General features: G+C 33.4%; 1 protein-coding gene across 1 annotated transcript in view; it reads left to right on the forward strand.

The window, feature by feature from the left end:
• The window catches only part of tbc (trabuco), a 222,089-nt gene extending 202,884 nt beyond the window's left edge, over positions 1-19,205 (forward strand). The window contains exons 3-10 of the mRNA XM_073977179.1: positions 1,403-1,847; positions 1,911-2,403; positions 2,466-2,762; positions 2,825-3,840; positions 13,795-13,919; positions 14,430-14,609; positions 14,684-14,961; positions 15,029-19,205. Of these exons, the coding sequence (XP_073833280.1) occupies positions 1,403-1,847; positions 1,911-2,403; positions 2,466-2,762; positions 2,825-3,840; positions 13,795-13,919; positions 14,430-14,609; positions 14,684-14,961; positions 15,029-15,117 (2,923 nt within the window). The 3' untranslated portion in view covers positions 15,118-19,205. The remainder of the gene's footprint in view (positions 1-1,402; positions 1,848-1,910; positions 2,404-2,465; positions 2,763-2,824; positions 3,841-13,794; positions 13,920-14,429; positions 14,610-14,683; positions 14,962-15,028) is intronic.
• The last annotated feature ends 1,141 nt before the right edge of the window (positions 19,206-20,346 follow it).

Raw genomic sequence — 20,346 nt, forward strand, 5'->3', positions numbered from 1 at the left:
TCCACAATGCGTGGATAATTTATCAATAATTTATCCACAATGCGTGGATAATTTATCAATAATTTATCCACAATGTGTGGATAATTTATCCACAATGCGTGGATAATTTATCAATAATTTATCCACAATTCGTGGATAATTTATCAATAATTTATCCACAATGCGTGGATAATTTATCAATAATTTATCCACAATGCGTGGATAATTTATCAATAATTTATCCACAATGCGTGGATAATTTATCAATAATTTATCCACAATGCGTGGATAATTTATCAATAATTTATCCACAATGCGTGGATAATTTATCAATAATTTATCCACAATGCGTGGATAATTTATCAATAATTTATCCACAATGCGTGGATAATTTATCAATAATTTATCCACAATGCGTGGATAATTTATCAATAATTTATCCACAATGCGTGGATAATTTATCAATAATTTATCCACAATGCGTGGATAATTTATCAATAATTTATCCACAATGTGCGGATAATTTATCCACAATGCGTGGATAATTTATCAATAATTTATCCACAATGCGTGGATAATTTATCAATAATTTATCCACAATGCGTGGATAATTTATCAATAATTTATCCACAATGCGTGTATAATTTATCAATAATTTATCCACAATGCGTGGATAATTTATCAATAATTTATCCACAATGCGTGGATAATTTATCAATAATTTATCCACAATGCGTGGATAATTTATCAATAATTTATCCACAATGCGTGGATAATTTATCAATAATTTATCCACAATGCGTGGATAATTTATCAATAATTTATCCACAATGCGTGGATAATTTATCAATAATTTATCCACAATGCGTGGATAATTTATCAATAATTTATCCACAATGCGTGGATAATTTATCAATAATTTATCCACAATGCGTGGATAATTTATCAATAATTTATCCACAATGCGTGGATAATTTATCAATAATTTATCCACAATGCGTGGATAATTTATCAATAATTTATCCACAATGCGTGGATAATTTATCAATAATTTATCCACAATGCGTGGATAATTTATCCACAATGCGTGGATAATTTATCAATAATTTATCCACAATGCGTGGATAATTTATCAATAATTTATCCACAATGCGTGGATAATTTATCTATAGTTTATCCACAAAACGTCGATAATTTGTCTATAATTTATTCACAAATCGTGTGTAATTTATTTGCAAATCTTGAATAATTTGTCCACAAATCCTGAACTTATTGACAATTCGTCGAAAACTTGTCGACAATTCGTATATAGTTTATTCAAAATTTATTTGTGAATCTGAGACAATTTTTCCATAATTTATTCATAAATCGATGTTAAATTACCCATTTTATTCGAAACCTTATCTTCTCCCTAATATTTCAGATACCTTTGGATACGCTTGGCCCTCTACGAGAAGCGTTTGGTAAAAATCATTGAATATCTGGTGGATAATGCCAGCTCGTATTATGATCGTGACTCCTTGGTGGCTGATTCAGATTATGGTTGCATTTTAAGTTCTCTCCTGGTGGGTCCATGTGCATTGGAATTTACCAAATCTAAAACAGCAGATCATTATTGGACCGATCCACATGCAGATGAATTGGTGCAGAGACATCGTATAAGTGCTGGTCGGCGATCATCATCGGTGTCATCACGGGCACCGATAATTAATTTTAAAAGAAGCCTAAATACCAGTACCGACGAGGCAAATACCGGAACTTTTAAGTCAATAGCTTCCTGTACTGTGGCCAAAGATTATGTGGAGTCATTGCATCAAAATTCCAGGGCCACACTGCTCTATGGGAAGAATAATGTGCAAGTATTGCCGGTAAGTGGTGGGGAATTTCATAAAGGATGATCCGAGAGTAATGTATTTTTTGTGGTTTTGCAGAAGGATTGCAGTGAGCCCATGTTGGGTTATTTAAGTTTACATCAACACATCCAAACCTTGACCATAAAATGGACTCCCAACCAGCTAATGAATGGCTATCAGGAGGCAGAGGAGGAAGAAGACAAGGATTCATTTTGGGCCTATGCTTTGAATATAAACGTCGATGATATTGTCTATGTCCATTGCCATCAAAATCGTGGGGAGGATAGTGGAGGAACTGTAATATTGGTTAGTCAGGATGGGGTGCAACGTCCGCCAATTATTTTCCCCGAAGGAGGTCATATGCAACAATTCTTAAGTTGTTTGGAAACGGGACTTCTGCCACATGGTCAACTAGATCCTCCTTTGTGGTCTCAGCGTGGTATTGGTAAAATATTCCCCTGGCCAAAAAGTGTGCGCAGGCGCATCCTACCCTCGGTTATGGAGTCTTTTGATGAAACACCCATAGATTATGTTTTCCGCATAGTAAGCAAAAGTAAACATGAAGAATTTGGTAGGTGTTGGGGAATCCAAGATTTTGAGAGAGGTGTTAAAAATGTGTATTCCTTTTTCCAGCTGCTGCTCACTCCATTTTGGACTTTGTACGCAGTGCTCCCAGAAGAGCTCAGCTAAGCAGTTGTTCCACAACCGGTAGCAGTGATTGTTCCAGTAAAAGTATTTCCATTGATCAGCATCCTTTGGAATCGCCACTACTGCAGACTCAACAGAATGCCAGTATTGAAATGGTCTGCTCCACAATGAGAAGACAGATTATATCTCGAGCCTTTTATGGCTGGTTGGCCTATTGTCGTCATTTATCCACGGTGAGGACACATTTGTCGGGTTTGGTAAATGGGCGTATAACACCGGAAAGTAAGTTTCACGGTTTTTTACATTCTCCATTTAGGTTACTAACCAAACCTTTCTACTTCCAGTGAAATCTGATGAAGAAGGTCTGACAGTGGAGAAATGGAACGCCTTAAATGAGAATGGTGTGGCCAAGAATGCCAATGATGTCTTCCGTTTAGTTTATTTTGGTGGTGTTGCCCCTCAGCTGCGCAAAGAGGTGTGGCCATATTTGCTAGGCCACTATGCCTTTGGTTCTACGCAGGAAGAACGTCAACAACAAGATGAAACCTGTAAACATTATTATGAGACCACCATGAGTGAATGGTTGGCAGTGGATGCCATTGTCCAGCAACGTGAAAAAGAGAAAACTGCAAGAGCTGTTGCCAAACTAAGTTCCGGCAGTAATAGTGGCCAAGACAAAACTGTGCGGGCCGTTGAAATAGAAATTGGCGAATTAGAAAATGAAGTCTTCGAAGATATGTCAGATTTGTCAGATCCCGGAGATCTGGAATTTGATGATGATCAAAAAACCCCCGCTCACACCTCCACATGTCATTTGACAGTGAAACCCATACCCAGGGCCATGAAAACAAGTACCGATTCGGGGCATGTTGATGAAATTGCCGAAGATTCAGTATTTGATGACAATGTGGTAACCGCAACAAAATTCCCGCCTACAGATGCAGCAACAGCAACACCCAAAGAATCTGCCTCAAACTCTTCTTCCTCATATGACACAGTTGGCAATGGTTATCAGGGGTTGCAATCTACACAGTCAGCTCAATTTTTGGCATCCGAAGAATTTGAACCAAAATCAATTTTAAGTCCTGAGTACCTGAGTGCAGATGATTTTCAAGAGCAATTACACGATGATCATGATCGAGTTTCGGGTAAATTGGAAGACCGAGAATCACGGACCTCGGTTATTGTTACAAATCCTTCCGTGGATGTTGTCAATTGGGATCCTAGTCCTCAGAAAAGTGCCAGACCCATGTCACCGCTTGAGGAACAAACCCAAGTGGCACAAACTTCACTCGATGCCCTGCAGGAACCTAAGTCAACTTGTGTATCACCCGCCAGCTCAAATGGTGGAGTTTATAGCGTAAGTACGATTTTGTTGTAACTTCTGTAATTTACTCTAGGTGTGGTCAATGTAATTAGCGGTTTCTAATAAGTAAGCAAAATAAGAATGTGAGACCAAAGAGTTGTCTTAAATTACGGCAAATTGATTCTCAATGAAGGTCGAAAAAGCCAAAAAATCCACAATCCACAATTGCAGGCTTCCTTGGCTGCAATCAATAAAGACAACTTAAGCAAATTATTCGATACAAGTCCAATATGCACTCGTGGATGCGAGTCATTCTTCTTTTTGGAGGTATTTAATTCATAGAAGTCGTTCAGATAAATAATGTAAAAGAGATAATAAAATACCTTAACATATTACAATATACCAAATTCCAATTAGGTTTGTAAGATGTATGGGGGTCAAAGATTTGTCAAACTAAAAGCTTTTCGAAAAATGGAAATATTGGATATATTTTAACCACTTTTAAAATGGAGGTTCTCCAACCAAAAGAAATCCCATAATCCTTATTACAGCCGATATTCTTTGAAATTAAGGTAAGATCTTCGAATACTGAAAATCTTTCTATAGCGAAAACAACTGCGGAAATTACAAATTCTTGGATATACCAAAATTTGAGTTTATGTGTTTAATAATTTAGAAATACCGAACGTGGTCTGATATGGTTAATTTTCAATTAAAAAAAAAAAAAAAACAAGAACTAAAACATAGTATAAAATACTCTGTACCACATTTCTAAATTGTATTTTAAATATTTTAAACTCTCTCTATTGATTCTATACACCTTGTATCAATAATTAATAATCCTACCCAACGTTTTAAAATTTCATGATTTTTGGTCAAGGTCCCTTAAAGTAATGGTGTTCGGTGAAATGAAATCACATTAGAAATCCTCAGCATTTGGATTGCTATACACTCAGCCTAACGGTTCTAAAACATGTCACGATCAAAAGATGTGTTTCATTTAAATATATATTTATATATTGGTCTATTTAGATCCCAAAAACCAAATCCCTCTTGGACAATGTGGAGTCGATCTTGCTAAGACATTGTTAATTTTTTTCAAATTTAGATCAAACTCAGGTATGCACTATATTGCATGCACCTTCCGGTATCTCTGCCAGGAAATTACGGACATAGGCCCACGTTGTGGTATGGCCCCAAATGGATGTTTTTTGGCAGTTATGGTTCCCAGTGTTTAAAGACTTCTAAGTCATTGTGGACATATGCCTATTTTATTGTATAGCACCTATATAATGGTACCGCCCGATTTCATGTATTTCCAAGATTTTAATTGGCTGAAGTAGCTAATACTAGGTATTTGGGGTTCCCAGTCGTCAAAAACGTCTCAACTTAAAATAGGGAACACTGGCACTTTCGTACTGAAAGAAAACAAATTATACAAATGCAAATATTTTGTTCTGGTGTTTCTTTGGGAAAGCCGAAAAGTGAGCATCATTCTCATTAACATGAGAATGCTCGATGCTTAAAGAGTTCAGGTTTTCACTAAAAAATCATCATTTCAAAAACTGAAAAGCCAATTGATAATTCCCTTCGCCGGTATGAAATCATGATATTGGTAGCGATCAGCAAATTGTGCAAGCTGTCAGTGCGTTTTGTAAACATTTTTCTCTGCAAAGAGGAAATTGATGAAGTTAAGCCAATGGGGGAATACTCCAGACTTAAACAATCATATGATTGAATCTTCAACTAAAACAGAACAAACAAAAAATATTTTTAAAAACCCTTTTTTTAAAATAGTGAAAATATATTTGTAAAAAATAGCGCGATCTTTTTATACCCTCAGCATTTATGCCAACGAAGGCATATACAATTTCAAAATTTGCCATATTGAAATAATGGTTTTAGACGCCAAGTATGTTTGGACGAAATCCGTTTCAAACAATTTGGAGTTGAATTAGCCACGTCCGTCCTTCTGTCGATTGTCCGATTCGGTCCAAGATTTGGTGTTCATGATATTTTGTCCAAACTTAGTATATGTTCGTAGATTAGACATATTGGTCCACACCTTCAGGTCCCTCCCCACAAAAGTTCAAAAATTTTCGAAAAAATTGTGCGCACGATAATTCTTGAAGGGTGTGACCGATTTGGTCCATACATTACACATCCTAATATATCTACCAGATATAGATCAGGTTCGAATATGAATTATATATTTCCACCCCTTCGGGTACTTCCCACACGACAATTTCAGATAAGTTCACTTTAAGGCCTGCTCTCGAATTACTTTGATTTTTGTTGAAGCAACTTGCAATATTGCGAAAACAGACCGAAAGGTGTAAAAATCCCCTATGGCAACATATGTAGTAGATGGGTCCTTCGTCATATTTTGTCCAAACTTAGTTTCAGTTCGAAGATGGGCGTTACTGGTCCACAAATTACAGGACTTTTCCCCTATATTTAAAAAAATGTCACCACAATTGTATGAACGATATCTCTTGAACGGAGCAACCAATTTGGTCCAAACTTTGGATCTCCTAATATATTGTCCAAATTTAGTTTAACTGCTAAAATGGCCTCTCCAAGAGCACGGTTTTCTTGAATCAAATTTAAATGGAAGGTGCTTACACCTGGGAATTTTTTGCGGATTCTGAAACTACAATGTTCATAAATGAGAAAAATCAAAAAACTAAAAAAATCGCCGTAGCGCTTTTTAAATAAATTGCGATTCAAGTTGACATTTTTAAGTGTTTTTTAGGTTTTTACGATTTTGCTTGGAAACCGCAATTCCTATAGAAATGGGACTAAAGAAGATGTTGTAGCTATGAAAATTCTCTATAAGATTGACGTTTATGATATCTTCGTAGTTTTACCGTTATTGATATATAGAAGCTAAAATTAGGACAATGGATTGACTGTATCGCCTCCTTATAAAACAAAGTCATGACTACAATTTCCCAACTTAAACTTATATACCTATCTCAAAAACGGTACGACCTAGGAAAAAATTATGAAAGCCAATATTGTAGAGAATTTTTACAGCAACAACATATGCTATAGTTCTATTTCGAAAGATTTGCAGTTTTCAGGCTAAATCCTGAAGACATTTGAAAAAATCTGAAAGTTTGATCTGAACCTCTATATCTCAAAAATGGTAAAACCTAGGAAAATATCAATCAGCCAATCTTCTACAGAATTTTCGCTGCTAAAACATTTTTAAGAAGTATGGACTTGCCCCTGAAAAAACTTTTACTGTCTTAATTGAGGCAGCAAATCCAAGTTGCTTAAACAAGAATCAAAGTGATTCGAGAGCAGGTCTTAAATTGAATTTATTCAAAATGTTGTGTGGGAGATACCCGCAGGAGTGGACACATATAGTCCATATTCGAATCTGATCAATATATGGCAGATATATTAGGATGTGTAAAGTATGGACCAAATAGGTAACTCCCATCAAAAGTTATCGTGCGCACAATTTTTTCGAACATTTTTGAGCTTTTGTGGGGGGTGTACGTGAAGGAGTGGACCGATATGGCTTATTTTCGAACTTAAACTAAGTCTGCACAAAATATTACGAAGGCCAAATTTTGGACCAAATCGGCAGATCCGTTCGAGAGTTATCTTGCGCTCCAACCACTACACACGGTGTTATAGGGTTTTTTGTACCTTTCAGGCTATTTTCTCAGGAAGTATGGACTTGCCCCTGATGAAACTTATAGCGCCGTATGAGGGGCAGTGAATAAAAGTTGCTACAACAAAAATCAAAGCGATTGGAGAGCAGGTCCTCAACTGAACTTTTCCGAAATTTTGTGTGGGAGGTACCCGAAGGAGTGGACCGATAGATATTGGAACCTCATCTAATTCTGGCAAAAATTTCACGATGTGCAAAGTATGGACCAAATCGGTTACTCCCTTCAAGAGTTATAGTGCGCACAAATATTCCGAACATTTTCGAACATTTGTGGGGGAGGTACCGGAAGGAGTGGACCGATATAAGCCATCTTCGAACTTAAACTAAGTTTGGACAAAATATTGTGAAAGCCAAATTTTAGACCGAATCGGTTGATCCTGTTGTTCAATAATTATTTTCAAAATTGTGAGAAATGCAGTTACAGTTTTTTTTGAGGGGGTTTTTAGACTTAAACCACTATAACTTTGCCATTTGTTAACTGAATTAAACAAATAATAACTTGTTCTAACGATATTATTCACTCTTTTAAAAGGAAGAAGGATCACTAGAAATCCGTTGTGAAAAAAGAAGATATGTCCGTTTAATTTTGAAAATGTAAGAAACCCAGATTTTCACTGCTTTTACCGTTATAAAAAAATAAAACGACGTGACCCCAACGAACTAAAGGCATTGTCGTTGTCCATGGATCCTAACACTATATAATTTTGCATTAGAACACTTGAATATTTTTCTGGTCAACTTTTGTAGCACGGTGTCACTTATCGAAATTTTTCTCAAGGCCAAAACTGCCTGAAGGAGCATTCCAATGCTTTTGCGATGTATTACATAGTTTTCAACTACTATCTTGGCTACAATTTTTGTCTTTGTGTTGAATCGAAAATCTCAATGGTTTGGTTGTTATATGGGCAAATCCCAGAAACAGTCTACCAGCCAAAATTTTTTTTATTTTATCCAAATTAATTTATTTTTTCACAGAAGATTAGACTGGATATCTAATTTTAGAAATATGTTAAAAACTTTTTTTTTTCTATCATTATTAACACAAAAATTATTTCAAAATTCTACCCTACCTCAGGTTTTTTAATTTTATACAAAAATTGTACATTTTTTACATGTTCATATTATTACTTTAGTGTTAACATAAGTGGTAAACTCAAAAGCTGTATTGTTATTCACTCAATTCTCTTAGATTTTGACAGAAAATATTATCTTTTACTATTTTGGAAAAAGTGAAATTAGGTATGGAAAGACAGATCCAAGTGGTGTAGCGTTCGTCACGAAAAATTATGTTTTTTTTTATACTGTGGGCAGAAATTTCTTTTTTTTTAAATTCATCTATAAATTTAAATTAAATTAATATCCTGCTTTTAAGGAAATAGAAAAAAAATCTACAATAATAAAAAATAAAAAAATTACAGTGCATTAATTTCTGTAGCGTTCGTCACGATTTGAGTTCTACCAAAAAATAAAAAAAATGTTTGCCTTTTAATTCTGTTTTCACTTTCTCTTGTATTCTATTTTTGTTTTATTCTGTTTTCGTAGCGATTTGAGTTCAGTTAATTGTTAAGAAATTAAAAAAATGAAATGATATTTCAAAGTTATATTTATTTTCTGATGGATGTGCAAGTCGATTTAAAAACAAACTCATTTTAAGTAGTATACCCTTTTTCAAAGATAAATTTGAGTGGAATTTTTTGCAACTGCTCACGGAAAGGGTGCAGTAGACGGAATCGGAGCTGTCGTAAAGAAAAAAAATTGGAAAATGGTAAAAGCTCCGAATATTGTTCTTAATAACGCCCATGATTTCTTTTAAATTGGCAAAAATGAATACATATGGTATTTTCATTTTATATATAAGAAGAAGTTATATACAAAAATCAGCTGGAATTCTTTCGGAGAGATGGGCTAACGTTAAGAGCATTCCCGGAATTAAAAGCAAACATTATTTTTCGTCATATAACAAAAATGTGCTCAAAATCGCACTAACGTCAGATTCATTAAAACATAAAATTTATTTATAAACATATCACCAATATTTTTGAAAATTTAACATAGCTGAAGCCAAGGTTTACCCTTTTAGAACACGCGACTTGTGATTGTATATTATACAAATTAAATGTTTATGGATAAAATGAAATATTTTTGGACGTGGCAAAAAATATTGGCCTCAAAAGTTAATTTGCGTGGAAGCTGTGGCTATATTTATGTTAGAAAATGGGTAAAAATGGGTTGAAGCCAACGTGTCTTTTTTTGTTTTCTCTCGATTTGTGAGTAAACCACACTTCTCACGATTTTCCTGTCAAAGTAAAAGTAGAAGCCAACTAAATAAGGATAATCTCACTAATGTATAACTTTTCAAAATTTCATCAGCGTCTACCAATAAATGACGCTGACATTTTGAAGCCAAATTTACAGTGTTTTTTGACATTTTCTTCTAGTCGCGTTCCGCAAACAGATTTTTCAAAAAGGCTTTAATAGGATTATAGTACTTGCGATTCTGAGCCTTTTGATACGTATATCGTGAATGTAGCCTCCACAGCTTCACAGAAATATGTATCGAAATGACGAAATTTTGTGTGAATATTTTTCTAAAAATCATATTATTCGGGCCTAATTTTTACAATTGTCATTCGATTTCGTCGTACTTGATTGCACATTTTAGTTTTTTACGTTCCGGATCTAATAAATCATTCTCCGTGAAAATCCATCCACTAAAACGCGAGTTACAAGAAAATCCAAAGTAGAAAAATCACCTAAAATTGTTTTTGGAAATATCGCGTATTTTATCGCGTTTTCTGCGGTTCGTTTCCACTGCAATAAAACAGCTAGTACAGCATCTTCGTTTTAGCGGAAGCAGAGATTTGAAAATTTCAATGATAAGGGAGCTACATGCATTTTATCCCAAAAAATAGTGTGGGGTGCTACATCCACGGTTCTTGATTGATCGCCTTGAAATAGATATATATCGATGTAGATTTTCATGGTGGACACTGAAATTGGATGCGGACAAAAAGCATACGCACTCCGCGCAAGTTAGCGACGTTATATAGGTTTTTAGGCACTAAGATGCAGCCGATGCTACATCTTAGCCACCAAATTAAATTTCGAAAACTATATTCAAATTAAAAGATACGGTATTACTGTACATGAAAATCACATGCGGACAAACTGATTTTGATAATTACGCGATTTACACGTATTTAAAAATGCATATAAATAAAAATGGGTTATTTGACCTCTATTTTCATTTCAGAAGCTTTGACATATATCCCCATCAACCCAATTAGCTTCCCTAATGGGAAAGCTTTAATATGAATGTCAATAAAGCAAAATCCGTATATTTTGTTGGGAGATTTAAGCAAAATGAAGGAAGTATTCCTATAAATTTTTACAATATTTTCTACTACATAATGCATGTGAAAAATATTTTTTTAAACAAAAAATTATTTTTTTGACCGAAATATGTGCTTATTTTGGCTGTAACATCCAAACTATAACACCAATCTGTATGATTGTAGTCTCATTTGATTTGCCGTGAAGTTTGGATCCACAACAATTTTTTTTTAATTTTATGACCACTAAATGGGCCTTAATTTTGAAAAAAGTAGACTTATATTCAATAATTTATCAATTTTTTGTACATTCCGCGAATTCTGTGTAACATTTTGCAGGTATTATGCAATCTACTCGCTGAAGTAACTTCGAGAGAACTTTTTTGTAACAATTGTGCTCATTAAAATAATTAGCGTTTTTATAATATTTTCTTTCTTAAAAAGCGAAATAAAAGCGCCATAACTTTTGTCCGCAACAACCAAAAATTGGCTCGCGACCAGATTCGTACTGAGAATTTTTTTCTTTACCTACATATCAAAACTCTTTGATGTAGCGCGAAAAAATTTTATCCTTTTTTTCTGAAATTGAATATGAAATATTTGACAATATTCGTGATATACGCATTGATAAACTTATTTATGAACATAAAATATGACTTAAATAACGTTATTTACAAGAAATATACATTGTTTCGTTAAAATAAATACACTGGTTTTTATTTACTATATACTGGAAAAAATGTAGCGTGCATCACGTAGCGTGCGTCACATTAGGTTCGCTGATTTTGGAAAAAAATACAAAATTGTTTGCCTAAAAATTAATTGTTTTAGAATTCTCTTATATTCATCTTTCTTTTAAAATTTTAATTTTGTGTGCTTTATTATGCAAAATTTGCTAAAAATTATGAAAACATAGCACAAGGTCGGAAGCTACTTCCACTTTTTGTGGCGTGCGTCACAATAACTTATAATCAATTTTTTCCGCTAATTATACTTGTTAAAAAAAATTGTTTTATGGCATTTGAAAGTGCTCTCAAATTCTATTAAATACCATGTATAGATTCAATGCATCTATCTGGAAAGTTCAAAAAATGTTAATATTTTTGCCCGAAAACGCGTACAAATGTAGCGTTCGTCACGCAGGATTTACCCATATGCCAAAATATCCAAAAAAAAACGTCAATAAAAAACTTAAAATCAAAATCGGGAGGCTCGATTTTCACGGTAGATATATGGTCCAGTGGACTTTTTTGCTCAGTTCAATCCCAGGAATCAGAAACGCGAAGGGCTCATTAAGGTTTTTTCCTTCCACACAAATCGCCCCACCCTAGTATATACCCTCGTTAGCATAAATGCTGAGGGTATAAAAAAAAACTTTTTATTTTTTTAAAATAGTAAAAATATATTTGTAGAAAATCGAGTGATCTTTTTCAAAAATATTTTTGCCTGCGGTTTCTTTGTTTTTTAGAATGTATTTGCATATTTTAACAAAAACTTTTTATTTTCTTAAATAGTGAAACAATTTTTGTAAAAAATCGTGCGGTTTTATTCAAAACTATTTTCTCCTGCGACACTGCACTGTAGGCCCAATGGCAGGTTACTGAGGCAAAAAGTTTAGATTCTTAACACTTTGACCCACTTAGAAACAAAATCATTTCAACCTGGCAACGCTTCATGACCACATACAGGGCTGTCAAATATATTGCATCTTACATTGTAAAATTTTATAAAAATCTATCAAACGAAGAACAAATTTGTTTGGCTCGAAACTCTAACATAATAATCAGTTTTTTTTAATGGATAACACGTGTAAAAGTGTGTAAATTAATATTCAGATTAAACATATTGGATTTGGTAAGGAATATTTGATGTAGATTGTGGTGTATTTTTTGTGTAGTTTATATTGTAGTTTATATGGTTTTTGGAATACAACTCTCGGTATTGCGACGTATTCGCGAAACTATATATATATATATATATATATATATATATATATATGTGTGGTAGAAGGTAATAGTGAGTACTATATGTGTAGAAAATGTTATCCCCGTATGGATCCGTAAGAAAAATACTTACAGATAGCGTGACACTTAAAAATTTGGATATTTTTTAAGTATTGGGCTTTGCTGGGAGTGTACTTGTCAATATGACACAAGTCACCAAATTTGATAGTTATCTTAATCGAGTTATACAAAGCATTGAAATCTTTTATGATCAAGATCTCTTACTACAAACTCCAACTAAATTTAAAAATCTTAACCTGTAATTATAAAGTATTCAAAAATCGGACGCGATCGTGGTATTCTACTTCCAAATCATCAATTAATGATGGAGGTCACAATTACGATTGTATTGTATACCAATACGTCTAATAATCTCTGAGATTTCGTGTTTGGCTAAAACCCGTTGTAGGGGAGGTCCCCCGCCCCCTCCATTTTTCGGTATAAAAACTACCTTACGATCACTTCTAAGACCTAAAAAATCTACAGTCAAAGTTTTATCAAATTCGGTCCAGCCATTTCAGAGGATTTATATTTCGTACATCATGGCCCTGAACTATTTTCTATATATCTAGATATATACCTGATCCGATCAGAACCAAAATTTCCGGACGTGATTCTAAATTGAACAGGATTTACCATATCAAATGTTAAAGCAATTGTGACCTTAGTGCGCCTTAAATATAAAATCGGTTAAAACATATATATGAAAGCTATACCTATATCTGAACCGATTCCTTTCAAATTGCAGATGTATTTTTATGCTCATTATAAACATTGGGGCTAAATTTGAAAGGTCCAGCAGCTTCCAGTGACTTGTTGCCTCAAAAACCTGTCATTGGGCCCATACTGCTTGGAAAAAAATCGCACGATGTTTTTTTTTCAAAAAAAAATTTGGCTTGGCCTTGCTTTCGCGCGACTTTTATTAAATACTTTCGCCAGCGACGCTTTTTCACTAATTCTATAATATTTTTTTTTTTCATTTTAGAGTGAGCTCCTCGAACAATTTGGTCTGAATCTTCATCGGATTGAAAAGGATGTACAACGTTGTGATCGAAATTATCCCTATTTTGCCAATGAAAACTTAGACAAACTGAGAAATGTTATCTCCACGTAAGTACAAAAGTTGGATTTACATATATCAGATCACATTTATTATATCAAACATGGATATTGGTCAAATGTTCTTAATCTAAAATGTTTGTCAGAAGAATATCCGTTGGCAGTCACTATGTATGTATGGCGGCATCAGTTATCTGTGGCAAACCAAATCATGAAATTGAGCTTAATTGATCTATCCCCCTGTTTATGTATTTCGAAACGAAAATGTGTGCGCATGAAACACACCCAAACTTTAGTTTTGGAAATATTATTGCCTTTGCTTTTGCTTCAAAACAAAAAACAAAAATGAAAAACGCACTCAAAATTTGTAGTTTTTCTTGCGCATTCATTTTCTGATCGACATACATGAACAGGCCCTATATGTTAATGCCTACAAAACCCTACAAAATTAGAAACGTTTAAACATTTACTACTAACTCATATTTTCGTGCTCTGTAATTTTTGATATTATATTTCCTCTCTCTTTTTCCGGTTTTCTCATCCTTAATCGTATACACACAGTTATGTTTGGGAGCATTTAGATATTGGCTATATGCAGGGAATGTGCGATTTGGTTGCACCGCTCCTCGTGATTTTCGATGATGAATCACTGACATACAGTTGTTTTTGTAAACTAATGGAACGAATGATTGATAACTTCCCGAATGGTGGTGCGATGGATATGCATTTTGCCAATATGAGGTAAAAGAGAGTTTGAAAAGAAGTTATGTTCAAGAGTATGTTATATGATATTCTCTTTTCTTACTCCCTTATAGATCGTTGATTCAGATACTGGATTCTGAAATGTACGATTTAATGGATTCCAACGGTGATTATACACATTTCTATTTTTGTTATCGTTGGTTTTTGTTGGATTTCAAACGTGAGCTGGTTTATGATGATGTCTTTTCCACGTGGGAAGTTATATGGGCTGCCAAGCATGTAGCCTCTGCCCACTTTGTGCTATTTTTGGCTTTGGCCCTACTGGAAACATATCGAGATATTATTTTATCGAATAGCATGGATTTTACAGATGTTATTAAGTTCTTTAATGGTAATGGAAATGTTATGATAATTTTTAATGATTTTAATTTGTATAAATATTTCCGGTTTTTTTACAGAAATGGCTGAGCGCCACAATGCTGCATCAATTTTACAATTGGCCAGAAGTTTGGTTTTACAATTACAAATGATAATAGAAAATAAGTAAAAAAGAATATAAATAATAAAATAAACATATTATACAACTATAAGTTTAGTTTGTAGTCACCTACCCCCGTACCCTTGGTCCCAATGATTTATTGCAGAAATTTTGTTTTTGATTAAATTTCCAATTTGAAATCATAAATCTTCCTATAGTTTAGCGTAGTTTCTACAAGTAGTAGTGAAATGGCAAACACATTAAGCGGATACCCACAAATTGATTACAGTTGAAAAGTTATTGTCAATACATATATTGAAAAATTGTCTTGAAACCTGGAACCTACAATCATTTTTGTTAGTAGTAGTAAAAAACAAAAAAACTCCAGAGACGAATATAGTTGAAGCAAAATTATAAAAAAAAATAACAACCAAACAATGTAAAAATTATATTTAACAACTCAATAAAACCACAAAATTGTATTTACACAGATATAAAGATTAATAATTGCAACAATAAACAAAACTCTAAAAATAATAAAAAAAAAAACAAATATTTAAAAATAAAGATAATTCGGTAAAAAATCATGAAATTCGGATGAAACTATGGCAGAGTAAATAAATTTCAGTCGGTACACAGAAAAAAAATGTATTTCATGAATAGTGTTCATATAGTCTTGCCAAGAATCAAATTTCTGCATTTCAAGAATGCCTTTTATAAAGAAGAACCAGTAAGGAAAGGATCATAGTCGGGCGGGGCCGACTATATGATACCCTACACCAATGTGAATATGTAAAATATAGGACATACATATATATCAATTTGGACTAATTTCTATATAGTATGGTTCACTTAAAACTAGACAAAATTCCGTCACATATTCCAAATTTCATCAAAATTGGATAGATCGGTCGAAAATACAGTGCTGCTCAAGACATTTGCAACTCAGGTGCCTATATCACATTCAGTCTATTTTTAGGGACATTTTGAGTTTTGAAATATGTTTGTTTTTGTTATTTGATTTTTTATTGACCATATTTTCAAGATTTAAAAAGCATTATCCAGTTATGAACACTTATGTTTAAAAAATGTGTGAAATATCGGAGGACCACATGTTTTAGCCTGCTCAAAACATTTGCAACTCCGTGGTACGAATATCTATTATTTCATTTTTGACGAGTTTTTTTTAGTATTGATTGGCATCAAATTGATTTTAATCAGAAGAAGGGGACAAAAAGCTTTCATGAGGAGTACTTTGATCCCACAAATGTTTACTTTTGATAGACAAGTATGACGAAGACAAGACATGTCCAATTTTTTAAGAAAAACTTAAATTACGACCAGAAATGGTAATTTTTGAACATTTTGGATCCAACGAGGTCCAAAACTAAACATAGGAACATCACAATATCTAAAAGAGAGCTGGATACCGCGTAAAAAGAACTAAAATCGTCATAAGATGGGAAGGAGATGCAAGGACAACAACATCTACTGCAGGGGATGATCAAAAAATTATACGAATTATTAAGCAGATCTCTCAGAAGTCATCAACAGATGTTAAAAAAAGACTTGACACCGATAAATCTATACAAAAACCTCCGATACATACCAAAGACACCGGTATACCAAAATAGGCAAATTTTGGGAAAACAGTAATTTCCGGGAAAAATGGATTTTTTCATAGAAATTATTCAAAAAATGTGTGGTTATATTTTTGGAGTAGTGAAATCGAGTACTTCTCCTCGATATAAATCAATATTTAAGTTTTATGACTTGAAAAAATTTGATTGATCACCAGAACTAAAGATAATAGAATTTGTCCCCTTATACGAAAAAGTTGACCCATAATGTAGAAGGTGTTTATTATTACCCTGGAGGTATTTTTATGGACAGAAATGGTACAGGATACATGAGGTCGAGATATTTATCAGATCCAAGAACTAACCGGACAGGTAGCATGTCAAAATCTCACCATGTACACTCCAGAATTGTCGTATAACAGAATGTTTTGGCATAATACCGCTTCTAAACGTATATATAACCACGTAAAACTAGCAATTTTTCGAACATATGCTTAAGTTCTTATCGGACGCAATCAGCTATAGGAATCTTAATTCATATAGGAGGTTTCGGGACTCTAATCTGGACTCTAGACTATTAAATATCGAAAAAACCTTGGTATTTAACAATTATCTTTAGAGCACAGGATTCCAAAGGATATATTAACTTATTTAGTTAACTGGTTTCCTTTACGATGTCTCCACATAATAAATAAAATGTTTAATTCACAATATTTTATCAAAACAAAAATAATTTCTTAAGATTTTGAATAAAATTTTCTCTGTTGCAAATGTTTTGAGCAGAACCAAAAGTGAGTTCGAGCTTTGTTTGTATATTTTTTGTAAAATAAGTGAAATTTTTGCAAATTAATTTTTAAATCTTTAAAAAGGATCCAATAAACAATCAATCTACAAAAATATTGGCATTTAAAATCCACAAACTACCTCAGAACGATATAAAGTATGAACTAGTCATTCCAGTTGCAAATGTTTTGAGCAGCACTGTATATGTATATGGGAGCTATATCCAAATCTGAACCGATTTCGATATAATTTGGCAAATTTATTCCTAGAGCGAAATCGGACGTATATAGCTTGTTTTACATAAAAATATGTACACCTTATTCGCATAAAATATGCTGGAAATCACATTTTTTATAATACTTTTTTGTAGATTTTTTCCATGTCTTAAAAATTGAAGTTGAGTTTTACTAACTTCGCCAGCCTTCTCCGCCCTCCAATTTTTTTGAAGAATGTTCGAAATAGTGTCAATTTTACAAAAATCCACGACATTAAAAATACTCTGGTCGTTTCAGTGATTGTATTCTCAGTTTCTTCTTTGTTTTGTGTTTTAATTTGTTTGTTTTGTTTTTTTTTTTTCTTAAAATATTTAGACATTTTAGTTTAGGGATCTACTTATGAGTGAATTTTTTACATTTGTATATTTTTGATATATCGTCGGTGTCATGCTTAAATGTTCCATACGCCATTTGCCTGATTCGAGAAAAACTCAAGTTAATGTTTAAGGCCATACAGGATAAAAATGGTGCAATAATCAGTACTGTAAGAGCTCAGTTCTACTTTACTAAACTTATAGAATATATCAGTAGTTTATTAGTAGTTTAGTCAGATATCTGTGATAGTCTAGAAGTTATTCCAGATTTTTATAATTGCAAAAAGTTGTTGAATTGTTCCATGGAATCTTTTTATCATGTTTTTGGCAGTTTGTGTCACATGGAACACGTTTTGTCACATTTCAACCAAAACACTTTTTATAAATCGTGTTCCACCTCCCTTATATGAAGTGCTACTGTGGAGTTTAAAAATCAGGATTTTAAATGAAACATTTATTTTTCTCATATAAATACAATAAGGACCATTATTATAGGTTTCCTTAACATTTATTTAAGGGATTTTCTCCACTTGTCACTATATTTTTGTGGTAAAAATTTCGATCGGACAAAACGGATTGATATTTTGCATTTCTGAGGTAACATAAAACATTTAAACGCGATTTTCTTATAATACCAATTTTGTAGTCGGTTAGCTTCAAGTCGAATGGACGTTTTTGTGGTCTTACATCATAATTTTGTCTTTAAACTAGGGATTTTTTGTTTGAACGATTGATAAATTTTCGTTTTCATATAACAATGCAATATTCAAAAATAATTGGATTTAGAAACTATTCTTCAGTTTTTAAACCAAGTCCTTTAAAACAATTTGTTCCATACGCTAAACGGCATGGGTATGGAACAAAAAAGTTCAAAGTTGTTTTGTTCCATACGCCAGGCTTTATGGATATGGAAAAAAACGACAAGATTTTTTGGGTCACAAAGCGGATATGGAACATACTGGCATACTGGAAACTATAAGAGATAGAGAAAAACCGAGCAAAAAATCTGAAAGAGCATGGTTCAAAACCTTGTAATGTACCTTTGTCTCAAAATTTCAAAAATGGCGTATGGAACACTTAAGCATGACACCGACGATATATATGATGCTACATATCGCTCATTTACTGAAAGAGTGACACATCTCAAAAAATCCAATGGCGATTGAAATTTGACTTCCCAAATTAAAAACAATATTACGCAAAAACTAAAATCACTACTTGGACCATATTTTGCAGACAGGTAGATATCAGCGCTAAATTTCTGTGCAAGATCTGATGCTTCATAACCTCGAAATTCTTGGGTGCTGAATTATTGGCAACTCTTTGTAAATGAGCTGTAACTCGTCAAGATTTAGAGATATCAGCATGAAAACTTGACACAAGATAAAGTAGAAGTCGTAGAAAAATTAGAAATTGCTAACTCAGAAAACGCATTTTTTGAGTTATGCCACTATTTGAGTAAATGAGCGATATAATATGGAAAACATATAAAAATGTAAAGTTCGGTCGGACCGAACTGTATTATATCCCCTACCGTGAAATATTCTGAATGGAATAATTTGTTTACCTTCCTGTTCACGATACCAGTCGGAGACGTTTTTTAAACAATAAGAACTCCAAATTGCGAATTACAACCAAGTTGGGCCAAACATGTTGATAAAATCTTCAAAATACCTGAAATCGGGAGGTACCGCAATATGAGGCCTATACCGAAACCTGGACCTAAGACCACAATTTTTGGCGCAGAAGATTTTTGACCATTGAGAACCCCAAATACCAAAGCCAGTTATTGCCGAAAATGTAAATAAAGGCTTCAAAATACCTGTAATCGGGTTAAGATTGAAAAAATAACAATTTTGGCGAGTTGTTTTGTTTTTATTGACTAACAACAACCACCACACTCCACCAACCAAACCAGAGACAAATTTTGCTGTTTTTTTTATTTATTAATGCGTTTTTTTTGTATTGTTGTAATTTAGCGTTTCTTCTTATGATTTTTTTCACTGTAGTTGTTATCGTCTTGTGAGCATAGCAGAATAATATATCAGCACTAGGTTGAGATATTAGATCGGCGGTGCTCAAAATATTTTGTGCATTAGTCTATCTGAGCGAGCCTTTTCTTTGCTAAACCACGACAGATGAGAATCAAGAGAAGATATGTTGTTGTTGCAGGTACGTTAACGTATATGGGTGATCTTGGCTGTATTATATGTTGCCTTTATATCAGCAATCGGCACACAACAACAAAAAATTGAGCAAACACCATGTGAGGGCATGTTTTTTTTCAATGCGTAAATGGAGAGAGAAGCTCTCTTTGCTTGTTCGCGAGTATATGGCTGCGGAATG

This window comes from Musca autumnalis, unplaced genomic scaffold (genome assembly GCF_047663935.1).
Source record: "Musca autumnalis isolate F117 unplaced genomic scaffold, ASM4766393v1 scaffold_3, whole genome shotgun sequence".
In the NCBI taxonomy this organism is placed as follows: Eukaryota; Metazoa; Arthropoda; class Insecta; order Diptera; family Muscidae; genus Musca; species Musca autumnalis.